The sequence below is a fragment of the Hydra viridissima genome, unplaced genomic scaffold, assembly GCF_058129835.1.
Source record: "Hydra viridissima isolate aposymbiotic clone 2 unplaced genomic scaffold, HvirCarnegie_v1 scaffold_12, whole genome shotgun sequence".
In the NCBI taxonomy this organism is placed as follows: Eukaryota; Metazoa; Cnidaria; class Hydrozoa; order Anthoathecata; family Hydridae; genus Hydra; species Hydra viridissima.
This window is the reverse complement of record NW_028324311.1, coordinates 15368894-15384258: the sequence shown is the minus strand read 5'-3', so window position 1 is coordinate 15384258 and position 15365 is coordinate 15368894. Positions and strand designations below refer to the sequence as shown.

At 31.1% G+C, this 15365-nt stretch overlaps 1 protein-coding gene across 1 annotated transcript in view; it reads left to right on the top strand.

Annotated features, from left to right (window-relative positions):
- The window catches only part of LOC149881489 (uncharacterized), a 117010-nt gene extending 106420 nt beyond the window's left edge, over window positions 1–10590 (top strand). Inside the window, exon 2 of the mRNA XM_090068883.1 lies at window positions 7356–10590. Within this exon, the coding sequence (XP_089925009.1) occupies window positions 7607–10489 (2883 nt within the window). The 5' untranslated portion in view covers window positions 7356–7606 and the 3' untranslated portion in view covers window positions 10490–10590. The remainder of the gene's footprint in view (window positions 1–7355) is intronic.
- Window positions 10591–15365: the final 4775 nt, after the last annotated feature.

Genomic DNA, 15365 nt, shown 5'->3' with positions numbered 1-15365 from the left:
AAAAGAGTACTCTCTATGAACAGCGTCAAAAATATTTTTAAACAAAAAATTAAAGCAAAAAACAACTCAAGCAATTTATAAAGAAAAAAAAAAAAAAAAGGCAAAATAACATGCTGAAATTCACATACCCATAGTCTGCAAGTACCAACATACCCTGTTGCTATATTTTTTGTCAACAACTGCTGCGTAATACAAAAGTAATCTGTTTGATGAAGAAATAAATTAATCTAATATTTTTACAAGATTAGAAGCGCGTTTAGGAAAAATTTTCCAAACGTAGCCACCTTATATATCACAAAACTAGTCTGATGCCAAAAGCTAGTACTTAGAGCTTTTAAACGACGAGTTGTCAGAAAATTTCAGCCATTCAACAGCGGTTTTTATTAGAAAGAAAGTTTTGCAGCAACTCTAACCAGTTGGAAAGCAAGTTTAATCTGGTAAACAAAAACAGTTCTTTAAAGTCCACACCAACTATCGATTACTGAGTGCCATTGTGTTAAAACAGAAGTAGAAACCATTCTTAACGTTCATTTAAGGTTTGTACTAACTCCCTTGATTTTTCGATCAGATCAAAGTTGACAGATTTAGATTAGTAGAATTAGATTTTTACGTCTTTTAGCCACCCTCAATAGTTAACGATGGCTAGTACTTGTGCTAGCAACAAGTTTGATTTAACTATAGTCAGGTAATTACTTGTAATGATCACTGACAACTTGTAACAAAAACAAAATTTGTTTTTTATCCTTGATCAACCTCTTTATTATATCTTAAATAAAAGCCATATCTCGCCAGCCTACCAAAACTCTACATGCGTAAGTATTATTTTTTTCCTAAGGATAACTATCAATAATAAGTAGAATGTAAGAAAGTTGCAGCACTTTGAACAGCTTCTTAAATTTAAAATGCAAAACTGCTCTAGGTGTGGCAAAATGCATTAGAATTAACGTCTAATCTTTTTGAGAGATGTTTTGCGACAGCTTTTTCCATAGCAACCATTATTAGTTTCTTGTAGCTAGGTGAAAGTCTAGCATGAAATAGGGCAAGGCCAAAAAGCTCCTGATATAATTAGCACAAGTAGAGCCCAAATTTTTTGCTTGTTGCAGAGACGGTTCGATAAAATAAAACGTATCCATTGAGTTTAAAGTCAATAAGTGTTGCTTAAATCGTAAGTGGCACAATCATAGAATTTCTTAACATTTTGGTAAATTGAATGTATATTTTAGGACTTCTTTTTTATAAGAAAAATTTACAAGGAATCTTAAAACTTGTCAAAAATTCAGCTTTAAACATGTTTTTTTTTTTTTAATTAGATTACTTCTTTAAATGTTTATTGATTGCTGATTAAGAAGCTTTGTTTTCTAAAATAGCTTAAATAAAACAATTCTTTTCCAATATATTGAAGCAATTTGTCAAATGTTTAAAATAATACATTCAGGTATTGATGTCATAAACTGGTCTCAGGTTGTGAGCTATTAATTTAAAGATAATTTATTTTATACATCGGCCATAAAAGTGCTAGAAAAAGTTTACTTAATAATTTGAAAAAAAAAAAAACATAATTCTTTTAAAAAACAAAAAACAGAAAGGCACGTTAAAAAAATTTATTTCATTTTATAAATTATGTTCTAAAATTTATATGAAACATATATTAGAATTTGTCGCAAATATATATTACAAAAACCTGCAAAGTTTTTTTAATACCTTGGTGTTTTTTGGCTTTCTGCAGCATTAAAATTTAAACGGTGTGTACAGACCCTAAGGCAAGAAGTTGCAAACTTAGACTTTTGTAAAAAAGGAGCTTGAATGCTCTCAAACTAATTTGTGTTCGTTCTATTGAACACATTGTTCGTTCCATTGAACACATTGCCAGAGTGTAAACTGTCAAGAAATTAATCAACAAATTAATACGATAAACTGCAACATATTTCTGTGGTAATAAATTAATAAAATTAGTGGAACAAATAGATTTCAATTGAAAAATATGTCAACAACTGCAATAATAACCTAAGCTATATGAAGGGTTAACACTCATTCTAACTATGCACAAAGTACGTTTGGTACGTTCGGATTGAATGTGGGTCAAATGTTTTAGTTTAAGTAATTTTGGTCCAAAATTTGACAATTGCTGATTTTATTGCTTTATTATTTGTAGTAAAAAGTGTTCAAGAGTCCTTTAATTAATAGTATAACCTGAGGTATATTTAGAAATCCGTCGAAATGATATTTATTAAAGCTAACCATGAAAATGTGATAAAACTTTGAATTGGATAGCATCTTACTCCAATGAACTATAAAATCTTGAAAACAGTATAAATGTTTCTAACATAGAATACAATAATTTGGAAGTTAACTTTTTGCTGTGGCTAGGTAAATGCAGTTTTACATTAATAGTACCCATCAAAATATCGATTACTCTCCTTTTAAATACAATTTTAAAGTTAGAGACTTGAATGAATTTTTGTATCAACTAACCTTGTTAATGAAGATCTCTAACAGACACTTCTGTTAAGTTAAAGACGCCCAGATTCGGGAAAGCATCTTGGGGTGTGAGAGCTTCCAACCTTTTTCCTTTTTCCGTTCGTGTTGGGGTTGAGATCCCCAGCAGAGAGTAAAAAAGCAGCATTAGGCTACTTAAAAGTTGAATTTGGTCAATGCGTTGAATTCAACTAAACAAATTACATTGGGTCTGATTTATATTGCTTCGACATTTAAAATTTTAAATAATAAGGTTTTCACAAGCCGCAGCTTTAACCTTGTATATGTCAGTGGGTAAGCTTGTCAAATTCCCCTTTTTTTAGGCATTACTTCACCGCAATTTTCTAAATGGAAAGTCTGTTAAAAACTGTATTGGTAATAGTATTTCTAAACTTAAAGTAATTTAAAAAATATAAACGAGCAACCAGTAATTTTATTTCTTCAGATGAATTGACAGATATTTGTCAAGGATCAAACGCAAAGAAGTCAGAATAAAAGAGATATTTAAACACCGAAGTTTAAATTCAGGGGTTGAGATAAAAGTTAAAGGGAGTTAACTTTTACCTCAACCTCTAACCTGTACCGAATGGTTAGAAATCTTTAAATATTGCGCTTTTAACCAAGGTAAAAATAATCTTTTTTTCATACGCTAAATATTTTGTTTTTGGTAAAACAGGTTGTGAAGGAAAAAGATGGAAGGAAAGGGTAAGTCACGTGATATTATGTAAATAGTCTCTATAGATATACTTTAAAGAAACCCTTTTTTTTCTTTTTAATTTTGGTTACCAAATATTAGTCAAAAAGCTTTGCCCATTATTAATTTTGCACCTCATTCACCACCGTGACGTAGATTTGATTTCAGTATTAAATAAATGAGGAATCTATTATCACACCCCCATATTTTATTTTCAACACTCCCAAACTCTAAGGAACAAAAGACGTCATTGAAAAATACGGAAACTCTTTTTTCCGGATATTTTTTTTTGTTAAGTTTTTAAAAATTGTTGAAAAGTAAAATATTGAATTTATTTTTCTTTTCAAAATCTTTGTTCTTCGCTCCTTTTCTACAATTTCTAATTATCTCTAAGTTAACTATCTGTTTTAGATGACCGAAAAGATTGGATGATAGCTGTTGTTGAAGGTTTTGGTCATCCTTTGCAACAGAAATATAAACAGCAGTGACGAATTAAAGTTTTTTTTGTTTGGTATTAAAGGAAAATAGCAAATATTTACGGTAGTTGATAATGAAATAACTAATCAACTTAATTTACTAAAAATTTTTTAAAAAAATGAATGCAAGTCATTTTCAAGGCGTACCTTTTTAGTAGAAAAAGGTCTGTTTCGAACAGAAAATCTTGTTCCACACGCCTTATGTTTTCATTATGTAATTCAGTCCTAATAATTGGGGATGACTCATTTTTTGATTATGACAAAACTTCATTGACGACTGTTGTCTTAAGAAATAAAAAATCTGACACCAATTTAATCACAATCACAATACAGGAGGGTTTGTTTACCTGACGCTTTCGAAAGTGAAAATTCAACACCTAAGATACAATGATACGGATTTCTGCTTAGCTCATCATAGTTCTTGTAAGGTAAGTTTTCGTTTTACGAAACAAGTTAAAACTTTTTATTGATTTCTTGGGTTTTATTTGGCTTTGTTTTTTAACGTTTGGTGGTGAATGGTTTAGTTTTTTTCATTTTAGCGTTGAAGTTTAAGTTTTAATTAACCGGTTCGTCTCCTACTTTTATTTTAATAGTGCCCTAGTGAGAAAAGTAGTAAAGTTTCTGACTGGGGCACTTGTTACCTTGCTACTTGCAACTTGTTACCTAACTTATGAAAAATTTTGGTAGTTTGAAAAACCGGGAAAAAGAGGAAGAAAATGATTTCGCAGAATGAAATAAATAAAGCAGAATGAAGCAAGAGTTCATAATTAGTAATACATTTTTTAACTGATTATATAATTTTATGAAATTAAATATAAGAAATTCATTACCAGAAACTTAATATCTGAAAACAATTTTAAAAAACCATCAATAGCGGCATAACCATCAATAGCGGCATGAAATTGAGACTGCAATCTCTGTTCGATAAAGAAAGATTATATATCTTAACTCTACTCGTCTAATTGGGTGGTTGCATTCCAAATAAAATCTGAGATTCAATTCCATTTAAAAACAAGCAAACAGATAAATCTATTGAGTTTTATTAACAAACAACAGAAAGAAAACTATTAAAATATCAGGAACTCGCTCTGAAATTAAGAATGTTTATTTGTTCAATGTTACACCAAATTTAGAAAAACTGAGAATAAGTTTGAATTTAACTCTGAAAGAGAAAAGGGAAAGTACAAACTTATATTCTGTATTATCCCTTTCATTATCTATTTCTTTTTCCGTAAAGTGTGTCAGCACCCTTTTGCTTATTTACATTTAGCAAACCTATTCCATTTCTCGTGGATGGAATTCTAAAGAAATATATTGTTCGCTTATGCATGATGAATGACTTCATGAAATTGTTATTTGTTTCAAGTGTCTGTTAAAACAAATAACTTATATACTGCTGCTTTTACGAAAGATTTATTAAAGACTTACAAGAATTAAAAATTTCTTGTACTAAGCATATCACTTGTGCGCATCATGAGCTCTCGTACAGAAGTTTCCAGAAGTGATTCCTTTCTATAGCTATAACAAAATGTTTTTTAAGGAGATTTTATACTTTCATAGGGACAAGCTCAGGTTGACGCATACTGAGTATGTGTAGAACTTTCAGTAAAAAAAAACCTTAAAATGTTGAAGGATGTTGTTAAGCGTATGAATTAAACTCACAATTTATTTCACTAAAAGGATGGTGCATTTAAGTCTGTTAACGATTCTAATTAAAGTATTCTCCTTAAGCAATCTCAATTGAAGAAAATTATACTTTTTTCAATGAATATAGGACAATAAAGCAATAAAACTTTAGTTAGGCTGATATTAGCTTTGGTATCGACTAAAAAGCCTCTTTGAATCCACCAATACTCAATTTAAGATTCCTTGTTCTTTCCTTGCGACAGGAATTTTTCTATTTTAAAAAGAAATATGATTCATATAATCAAAAACACCTTGATCAATCGAGCTTTAAAGTGCATGTTGGAGTTCAAAACTGTACTTTAAACTTCAAAAGTCGTTCTTTAAACTTCAAAAACTGTTCTTTAAACTTCAAAAACCGTTCTTTAAACTTCAAAAACCGTTCTTTAAACTTCAAAAACCGTTCTTTAAACTTCAAAAACCGTTCTTTAAAGTTATTGATTTGTTAACCATTGTTTCAAATTAGAGACGTGAGTCTTACTTTGTCTGAATCATGCAGCCATTGCGGAATTATTCGCATTTGCTAAAGGTTTCTTTTAAAACTTTTACTTTCAGCAAGATTAATTAATGGCATATTTTTTGCTCTTAAGACGAAGGGATCTCAAATATTAAGCCATCATAGCTACAATTAAGTGGTGGGTGTGGGACACCTCCTAGAGTACAAATACATATTCCATTAAAAGGATTTTTATTGGAAAAAAAAGATTAAATACATCTCTCAAGAACGGATTTTTGAAAAACGGATTCTTTGACTGCTGAAAATCCGTAAACTTTTGGCGCAGCACCAGTTTCTTTACACGTTTTAACCGCAATAATCGCGAAAATAGTTTGCTGAAATATTTAATAATGCGTTTTAATGTACTGTCTAGTTCACAATAACGGTCATTTTACTTGTTAAAAAGACGAATTTGTCATGGAGAACGAGTTCGATGATATCAAAGGTAACTATACTTTATACTATATTTCATGTTTTCCATATGACATGGGTTTTCGATTTTAAATTAAAAAAAAACCTTCCCTTTTAGTTAAAAAGTTTCCACATAATGTATTTACGACGCTAGCAAACTCGCTAACTTATGATTGGGAAAAGTTTGCTCGGTGTCTTTCGATTGATAACTCAGCAATTGATAATGTAAAAGAAAAATTTGAAACTACGCGAGAACAGACAATGCAATTGCTAAACCAATGGCGTAAGAATAATCCATTAAAACAATGGCGAGATATGAAAAGCGGATTACTTTTTTGCCACCGAAACGATTTGGTCAGTGAATGCGAACGAAGTAGGTATTTTGAGATTCATAACTTTAATGTTGCTACTCCGGTTAGTTGTTAAGTAGTTAGTTTGCTCTTCCGGTTAGCTGAGTTCTCCGGTTGACCATAATTAATCTAAAGGGATTCTAGGGATATATACATGCATAAAAACAAAAAATAAAAAAAAATAAAAAAGTAAAGATCATGTAACATTCTAAACAAGGCCATCCACATTCCAAAACATTAAAGGTCATTAAAACGTTTTATAAAATATGCATTTTGAAAAAAAAAACAAAAAGATCTTTTTTCTGGTGGTTCATTTATGTTGCAAATCAACCCTTTTTATCAGAAACAAGAATGAGCACTTTCTCAGATTTAAATTCACGTTTGTATTTGTGCAGAAATGAAAGATATATAGAACATTTAGCTTACAATTATAGTCTTAAATTTCAATTAAAAATATTCCACTGAGATTATAAAAAAACTAATTTTTCTTTTTATATAATGTTTATAACTGTAACGTTTTAGAAAAAAAGTTAATGTAATGCCCAAATATTTCACCACAGTAAAACTGAGCGCATCGCAAGTTAGGAGCTCGTGATAACATTTTTTTTTTCTATGATTCGTTGATTTAATCATCTTTAAAGAAATAGACATACGTAATAATGTTTTTTCTATAAAAATTTAAACACATTGTTGAAAAATGCTGTGTTAAAGTTAAATAATTTCTAAACAGTAATTTCGTGAAAAAAAAAGTAAATGTTTTTGTATTTTAGAACTAAAATCTCGACACGCCATTCTCGGTGTTCTCCCACCAACAAAAGCATTTTTTTCACGTGAAGAAGAACTTAATCAAATTCACAAACACGTTCTCCAAACAAATCATTCGGATAAATCCTTTACGGTTTTAACTGGAATGTCTGGAATTGGTAAAACTCAGCTCGCTAGAAAGTATGCAGCTATTTACAGCAACCATTTTGAAAGTATTGTGTGGGTGGATGCAGCAAAAGGCAAAATATAGGTTTCTATGATTAATCTCTGTCACCTATTAGGGTTAAACGAAAAAGATTCTCAAGGCGATCCATTCGATATTGAAGTAGTTACTAGAAAAATACATAACTATTTTGAAAGAGAAAAAACGCTTTTCATCTTCGACAACGTCGACGATGAGAGTGTAAAGAACTTTGAAAATTACGTGTCATATAAAAAAAATGCATTTACTTTGGTAACATCGCAATGGAAATCGTGGTCTACCAATGTCAATCAAGTAGAAATTAAGTCTTTCTCGCCTTCAGATGCGTTCCTTTTTGCGAAAAAGAATATGAAACAAATATTAGCAAACGATGACGATAAACTGAAAGAAATAGCAGAAGTGCTCCGATATCACCCTCTCGCCATTAATCAAGCCATTCTCTATATAAACAACAACAGCATTTCTTTGCAGGAATATTTAGATCTTTTTCGTTCATATCCCATTGAAATGCTTGAGGAAGGAACTCACACCGAAGCGGAAGCAAAGTCTGCAATAACATCAATTAGCTTAGTGTTGTGTAAAATAGAGTTATCGAGTGAAAGATCACTAGAAATATTACACCATTTAAGTTATTGTGATGGCCAACACATTGCAAGAAAGTTCATTCTTGGTATTTCAAAACACCTGAAAATAAATGAAGTGATTTTGATTAATCGAGCAATCAGATTGTTAGTCAGCTATTCCTTGCTTGATCATTTCGAGGACGACAACGACATGTACGCGATGCACGAAATGACACAGTTAGCCAGTAAACTATATCAAAAACGCAGAGAAGTAACTGAATTATACACCGAAAACATCATCGATTTTCTTAGATTGCAGTTAGAAGACGTAAAGGAGCATGTTGACGATGGTAAGCACTTCTACAACCATTTCATCCACATGTTTCATATTAACGAATCAAAAATGTGTGAAGTGATCCATCAACAGAGTTGGAGTATCCGATGTTTCTTATCAAACAAAGGCTTTTTTCAAGAAGCAATAAACATTCTTAATGCCATTAAAAATTACAGCACAAAAGCTTACGGCAATGAAAATCATATAACATTAGTTACAAAAAAATATATTGCACATATATTAGATAAAGTTGGAAAATATAATGAAGCTCTGGAAATTTATTATCAAGTTGATAAATCACAAACTGAAGTTTTAGGTATCAATCATCCTTTAACATTAAGCACGAAAAATGATAAAGCAGTCTGTTTAAATGATATGGGAAAATATGATGCAGCTTTACAACTTTTTAATCAAGTTGATAAAAGTAAAACTGATATTTTTGGTATCAATCATCCATCAACATTGGATACAAAAAGTAATATAGCACTCTGTTTGTATGGAATGGGAAAATATGATGAAGCTTTAAAAATTAATTATGAAGTTGAAAAAACTGTAACTGACATTTTAGGTTTAAATAATCCATCGACATTGGATACAAAAGAAAAAACAGCAGTATATTTGTATGCAATGGGAAAATATAATGAAGCTTTAGAAAAATACTATCAAGTTGATAAAATACAAACTGACGTTTTAGGTAACAATCATCCGTCAACTTTGAATACAAAAAATAATATAGCAGCCTGTTTAACTGGAATGGGAAAGTATAATGAAGCTTTAGAAATTTTTTATCAAGTTGATAAAATCCAAAGTGATATTTTAGGTACCAATTATCCATCAACGTTGAGCACAAAAAATAATATGGCACTCTGCTTGAATGAAATGGGAAAGTATAATGAAGCTTTAGAAATTTATTATCATGTTGACAAAATACAAACTGATAATTTAGGTATCACTCATCCATCAACCTTGGCTACAAAAAATAATACAGCAATCTGTTTAAATGGAATGGGAAGATATAATGAAGCCTTAAAAATGTATCATGAAGTTGATAAAATAAAAACTGATGTTTTTGGTATCAATAACCCATCAACATTAGATACAAAAAATAACATTGCAATCTGTTTGAAGAAAATGGGAAAATATATGGAAGCATTAGAAGTTTATTATCAAGTTGATAAAATTTATTCTGATAATTTAGGTATCAATCATCCATCATTATTGGCTACAAAGAATAATATAGCAAACTGTTTAAATGGAATGGAAAAGTTTAATGAAGCTGTAGAAATTTATTATCAAGTTAATAACTTACAATCTAGTATTTTAGGTATCAATCATCCATCAACCTTACGCACAAAAAATAATATAGCAGCCTGTTTAACTGGAATGGGAAAGTATAATGAAGCTTTAGAAATTTATTATCAAGTTGATAAAATACAAGTTGATGTTTTAGGTATCAACCATCCGTCAACATTGGATACAAAATATAATCTAGCGGTCTGTTTGTATAGAATGGGAAAATATAATGAAGCTTTAGAACTTTATAATCAAGTTAATAAATCACAAGATGAAATTTTAGGTTTCAATCATCCGTTAACATTAGAAACAAAAAATAATATAGCAGTATGTTTGAGGAATATCGGAAAATATAATGAAGCTTTAGAACTTTATTATCAAGTTAATAAATCACAAGCTGAAACTTTAGGCTTCAATCATTTATTAACATTAGAAACAAAAAATAATATAGCAGTATGTTTGTATGGAATGGGAAAATATAATGAAGCTTTAGAAATTTATTATCAAGTTGAAAAATTACAAACTGAAGTTTTAGGTATCAATCATCCATCAGCATTGCGCACTAAAATTAATTTAGCAAACTGTTTGAATGGAATGGAAAAATATAATGAAGCTTTAGAAATTTATTATCAAGTTGATAAAATACAAACTGATATTTTAGGTGCCAATCATCTATCAACATTGCGAACAAAATTTAACATATCAATCTGTTTGAAAAACATTGAGCGAAGTGAATCGGGTAATTGAAATCCTCAGCTACTCTTGGTTATTGTTTTCGAATATCCCGATTTAAATTGTTACATTAGTAGTTTGTCTGTATATATATTTTTATGATTTGGTATCTCTTTTATCTGAAGTTCTTTATCCAATATACGAATTAAGAGTTTATGATGATGGAAGTTGTTAGCCGTTAGGGTTAGGGTTTGGGCTCAGTTAAATGGCCAGCATTAATTAACAACATGGTCTCTTCCGTAAGAAATTCATTTACCAGGTGTTTTTGCGGTTCAAGAGTTCTCACATTAATTAAAAAATGAATGTTTCCTCAAAAGCCAATCAAGATAGAGTAACGTTTACAGGTGTGTTATGGTTACAACCCTGTGCGGTGCAGTTTACTTTCTTTCGCAGCATCACAAGCGGATTGGCTGTGCTCTTAGGTTACAAAAAGCATCTGTGCATTCAACTTGAACGCTTAACCGGGTACGATTTGCAGATATCGTATTTGGCCGCCATTTTATTTTTTGAAAAGCCGTGCAAATTTTCTGACGTCACTTTCAAAACTCTAATTTCTTTAGTGTCTGAATCGATTCAAATCGTCGTATCTAGCCGCCATTTTGGTCTTTCATAAGTATTGTTTGTTTAGTGACGTCATAGTCTTCTTTGTCTTCAGTGTACTGAAAGAGTAAAAATGGCTGCAAAGGCATTGGTGGCATAGAACGTCTTTTTGGCCGGCGTATAAACGGCGTTGTCCACTGCATCGTCAAAAAAAAGAAAAAAATTGGTTTTAGCCTTTGGTGGGGCTAGATGTAACTTTTTTTTACTCCAAAAGCCGAACCTGGCTCTCAATCGTATACTCCCATCGAATGCCTAATGCAGTGCTTTGACAAAAAGCTTTAAAAAAACCCGAAATTAAAAAAATGGCTGTAATGGCTAAATGTTTCTATTTCAATATTGGGAAAACAAAAACGTGTTGGCCTAAAAACTAGTAGTTCAGCATATAAGTATTTGCGGAAAGCGTACAAATTTGAGCTGTGAGAAGAACTGGCTTTTTACGTAATCTGTTTATAACCTTTCTGTTTCAGAATTCGAGTTTAATAAGTGGTACTTTCAGAGAGCAGGAGTGGTGTAAGTTTCTGTGGAAATAGAATGTAATGCAAAATATGGGAGGCTCAGTATTAAATCAAGGAGTTTTCAAGAGAATTGAAGTCCACATTTGACACAACGTTATTAGAATTTTGCTTACGATATATACGTCAGATGCGTCCGCAAAGCTGTTCTGTTTCCCTGTTTTATTGGAAAACCACAAAATCTTTTTTTAACCATGCATAATTCATTATTTCTGAAGTGTCCTTTCGTATACTGTAAGGGGACATTTGCGCAGCTTCAATCAGTGCTTTCTTAAAAGAACAAAAGCTCACAAACCCTTAAAATGCACGTTCAAACGAAGAAACTTAAATTTCTAATTTTTTTTTTTTTTTATTTGATAAAATAACTCAGTTTAAATATAAACCTTGAAAAATCTCCAACTTAATAAAACCTTATTAAACAGCTTCTTTGTACTGCCTAATCAGTGAACGGACGGTTAGTAACAACCATCGTATTAGGTTAGTTTATCTTTCCGATCAAGAAATTAATCATCATAGTTTCAAAAGTCTCGTAATGCATAAGCTTATCTCTCTATTCAAGAAATTAGACATTAGAGTTTCGAAAGTTTTGTATGTACAATACTACCATCAATGAACTGCCAAACTTAAGCAGGAGAGCAAGAAAAAATCTTGGGAAAGGGTCAGGTCTGCTTTTTATTTAAGTAACTAAGCATAAAAGTGTCCTGCAATTCCTTAAACAACAACTTATAATCAAACGGTTTCACTGTATAGCCTAACTTGAGATCGAATGGCTAGGAACAAACTTGATATTGGGTAAGTTCTACTTTTCATTTAAGTAATTAAGCATCATAGTATTGGATGTCTCGTATGTGTGATTCTACTATCAACGGTACTTAATCAAAAATCCTCAAAAAATTGCCTTAATTGAGATCGGATGGCTAGGAACAACCTTGGTAGTGAGTATGTTCAACTTTCCGTTTAAGTAATTAAGCATCAGAGTTTTGGAATCAAACAACTTTAACGTATTGAATCTTTTGAGAACAGATGGCTAGGAATAATCAAATAGTCTCTTGAAAATTATTTTTTTATGGGCTTAACAAATTTAAAGGATGTCTTAATTGAGACCCTAAAACCATATCCAATTAGCAATCAGTTAGCACCATAAAATAATTAAGGTATATCTTAGTATCAGATGGAATTTGATCAGAGCTGGGCAAATGCTTTTTTTTTTTTAATGAGTCTGATATCCGATAGTCTGATACCATTCCTAATATGCCCATCCGATAATCGATATTCCGATAGTACAATATCTTAAGAAAAATTTAAAGGTTTTTTTTGATGCATTTAGCCATTTTAAAAAAAAAAATTTTTAAATTGAAAGGATGACTTTAAAATTACAATGAATACAGAACCTTATATACAAAGTTTAACAAATACAGTGCAAGAAAAGCTTGGCATTGGTTGAATTTATTTTTTTGACGTAAAAAATACATAAGCAATAAAATCACTCGTCCACCCTCACATCAAGGATTTGCACCTCTCATTCTGCACGTGGAAGTTTCCTCGGAGGAACACTAGTTTCTCAAAGTTATCAGCAGTCAAATTGAATCTTTTTGGCCTCAAAATGTCAGATCTCATACTAAGGAGACTTTCCACGGTCGCAGAAGAGGAATAATGGGTATTGTTTTTCATAAGCATGTCCGACCAGACACCTCTGTGGAGCAGCGGGAAATGGTCAAATTAGACGTGAATCCTGCTGTTTTCCCTTACTCTGTTCTATCCATGAAAGGTTTTTTCCACTTGCTTTCCAGGAGGTCCTGAATCGCCAATACATCATCATTTCTTATATAGTTGAAGGGGTAATCTTTCCTACCTGTCAATACTGATTTAGCATTTTAAAAGAAAATAAAATATATTCTTCTCCCAACCTCTTCCTCTATTTCGCCATTTTCCTTCTATTTATCTATTTCAAAGTTAACACTTAAAGACCTAAACTTCTATTTAAAACCTGTGTTCTGATAACTTCTTTTTTTTTTTTCGTATAAGAAAGCGCACAGCTCCAAACAGAACAAAAAATTAGTGATTAAAAAAAAACATTTAATTTGTTTATTATTATATTTGAATTGGCACATGCTAAAAGGGCTTTAATCCAAATTAGCTGGTTTTGAGAAAAAACAAAAAAAATTGTTTAATCCAAGTTCTTTTTGTAAAAAATGTTAAAGTTTAGTACTAAAATAGTTTGATTTGTAACTAAAGAGCTAGGTTTTTAAAATTTCTTTTTACTATGAAAAAATAATGGTAAGAGTGCTGACTGAGGCCCTTTTAGCATGTCGTAGGCACTTCAATGAAAAACAGAAACTATTGAGAATGTGCTAAAAGGGCTTCAGTCACTGACTTAGGGCCTTTTAGCACATTCTCAATAATTTAGTCGCCAGTATCTATGCCACCAGTGCATGTGACTGAGATCCTTTTAGCACACAGCAGTGGAGCTATTTTACTAGATGTGGTTTTCATCAATAGCTTGTTTTATGTATTTTTTTGACAGAGGTCCTTTTAGCATGTGCCAATTTATTTTTTATTACTTTGGTAACTAAGGCAACCAAAGCCAATGTAATTTGGGATTTTAAGAATAAGGATAATAAAGATCTTCCCAAAATCAATCTTACGGCGCTGTTGGGCCAAAAACTTAACAGGGTTGACGGACACTTTCACTTGTTGCAGCAATTGAAATAGAGAATAACGTGCCCCCGGTCGGAAAGTGGTGGAGCAGCAATTAAAAACAAAACAGGAGTAGTTGTTGGAACACAGGAGAATGCGTGATTGTGTACCCAGGTACCGGTGTTAATTGGTATAATCACTGTTGTTAAACGACATTTAAAACTAGTAAAAATCTCAAGTGCCACCTCGCCAAAACGCTTCAGTGTGTTAAGGTCTTCTACAAGTGCATAAAAGTGCAGAGAATATTGCAGAATCTTGAGAAACAAATACATAAACCGCATATGTTGTCTTTACAATTTTTGAATCTGCAATTGTTCAAAAAAATCATTTATTTCATTTGTAAAAATTTGGAAGACGGAAATAGAATATTTAGACGGTCCTATAGTCAAAGTCAGATTGCTGTTTTTTTAGTTCGATTGTCCGGTGCTTTTTACTTATTCTGATAGTTATTGGAATATTGGAATATCTAATACTGCTAGTCAGAAAGTCCAAGTCCGATTCATGTATTAATCCAATATTCCGATATTTTTTTCTTAGTCCGATACAATTGGAATATTGAAATATTGAAAAGAAGTGATTATACCAAGTACCACCAGTACCTGGGTGCACAATCATGCAACCTCCTCTGTTCCACCAACTACTCCTGTTTTGTTTTTAATTGTTGCACGATATTCCGTGTTTGAATTCCTTCAACAAGTCAAAATGTTCGTCAGCACTGTTAAGTTATTAGCCCCAACAACTCCGTAAGATTGATTTCGGGTAAGATCTTTATTCTCCTTATCCTTAGAGTCCCAAATTACATTAGCTTTTTTTTTTTTGCTTAAGTTATCTAAGTAATACGAAACGTATATATATATATATATAAATATATATATATATATATATATATATATATATATATATATATATATATAAATTGCAAATGATAAAGTAAATGAAAATTACTGCTTTTTTTCTTTACAAATGGAGAAGTAATATTTGTTGTATTTTTATTTTTACTACTATTAATTATATTACATTTTTTTGTTTTTCTACCTCCTTCTACTTTTTATTTCATTGTATTTATTATCCAGTTGAGGTAT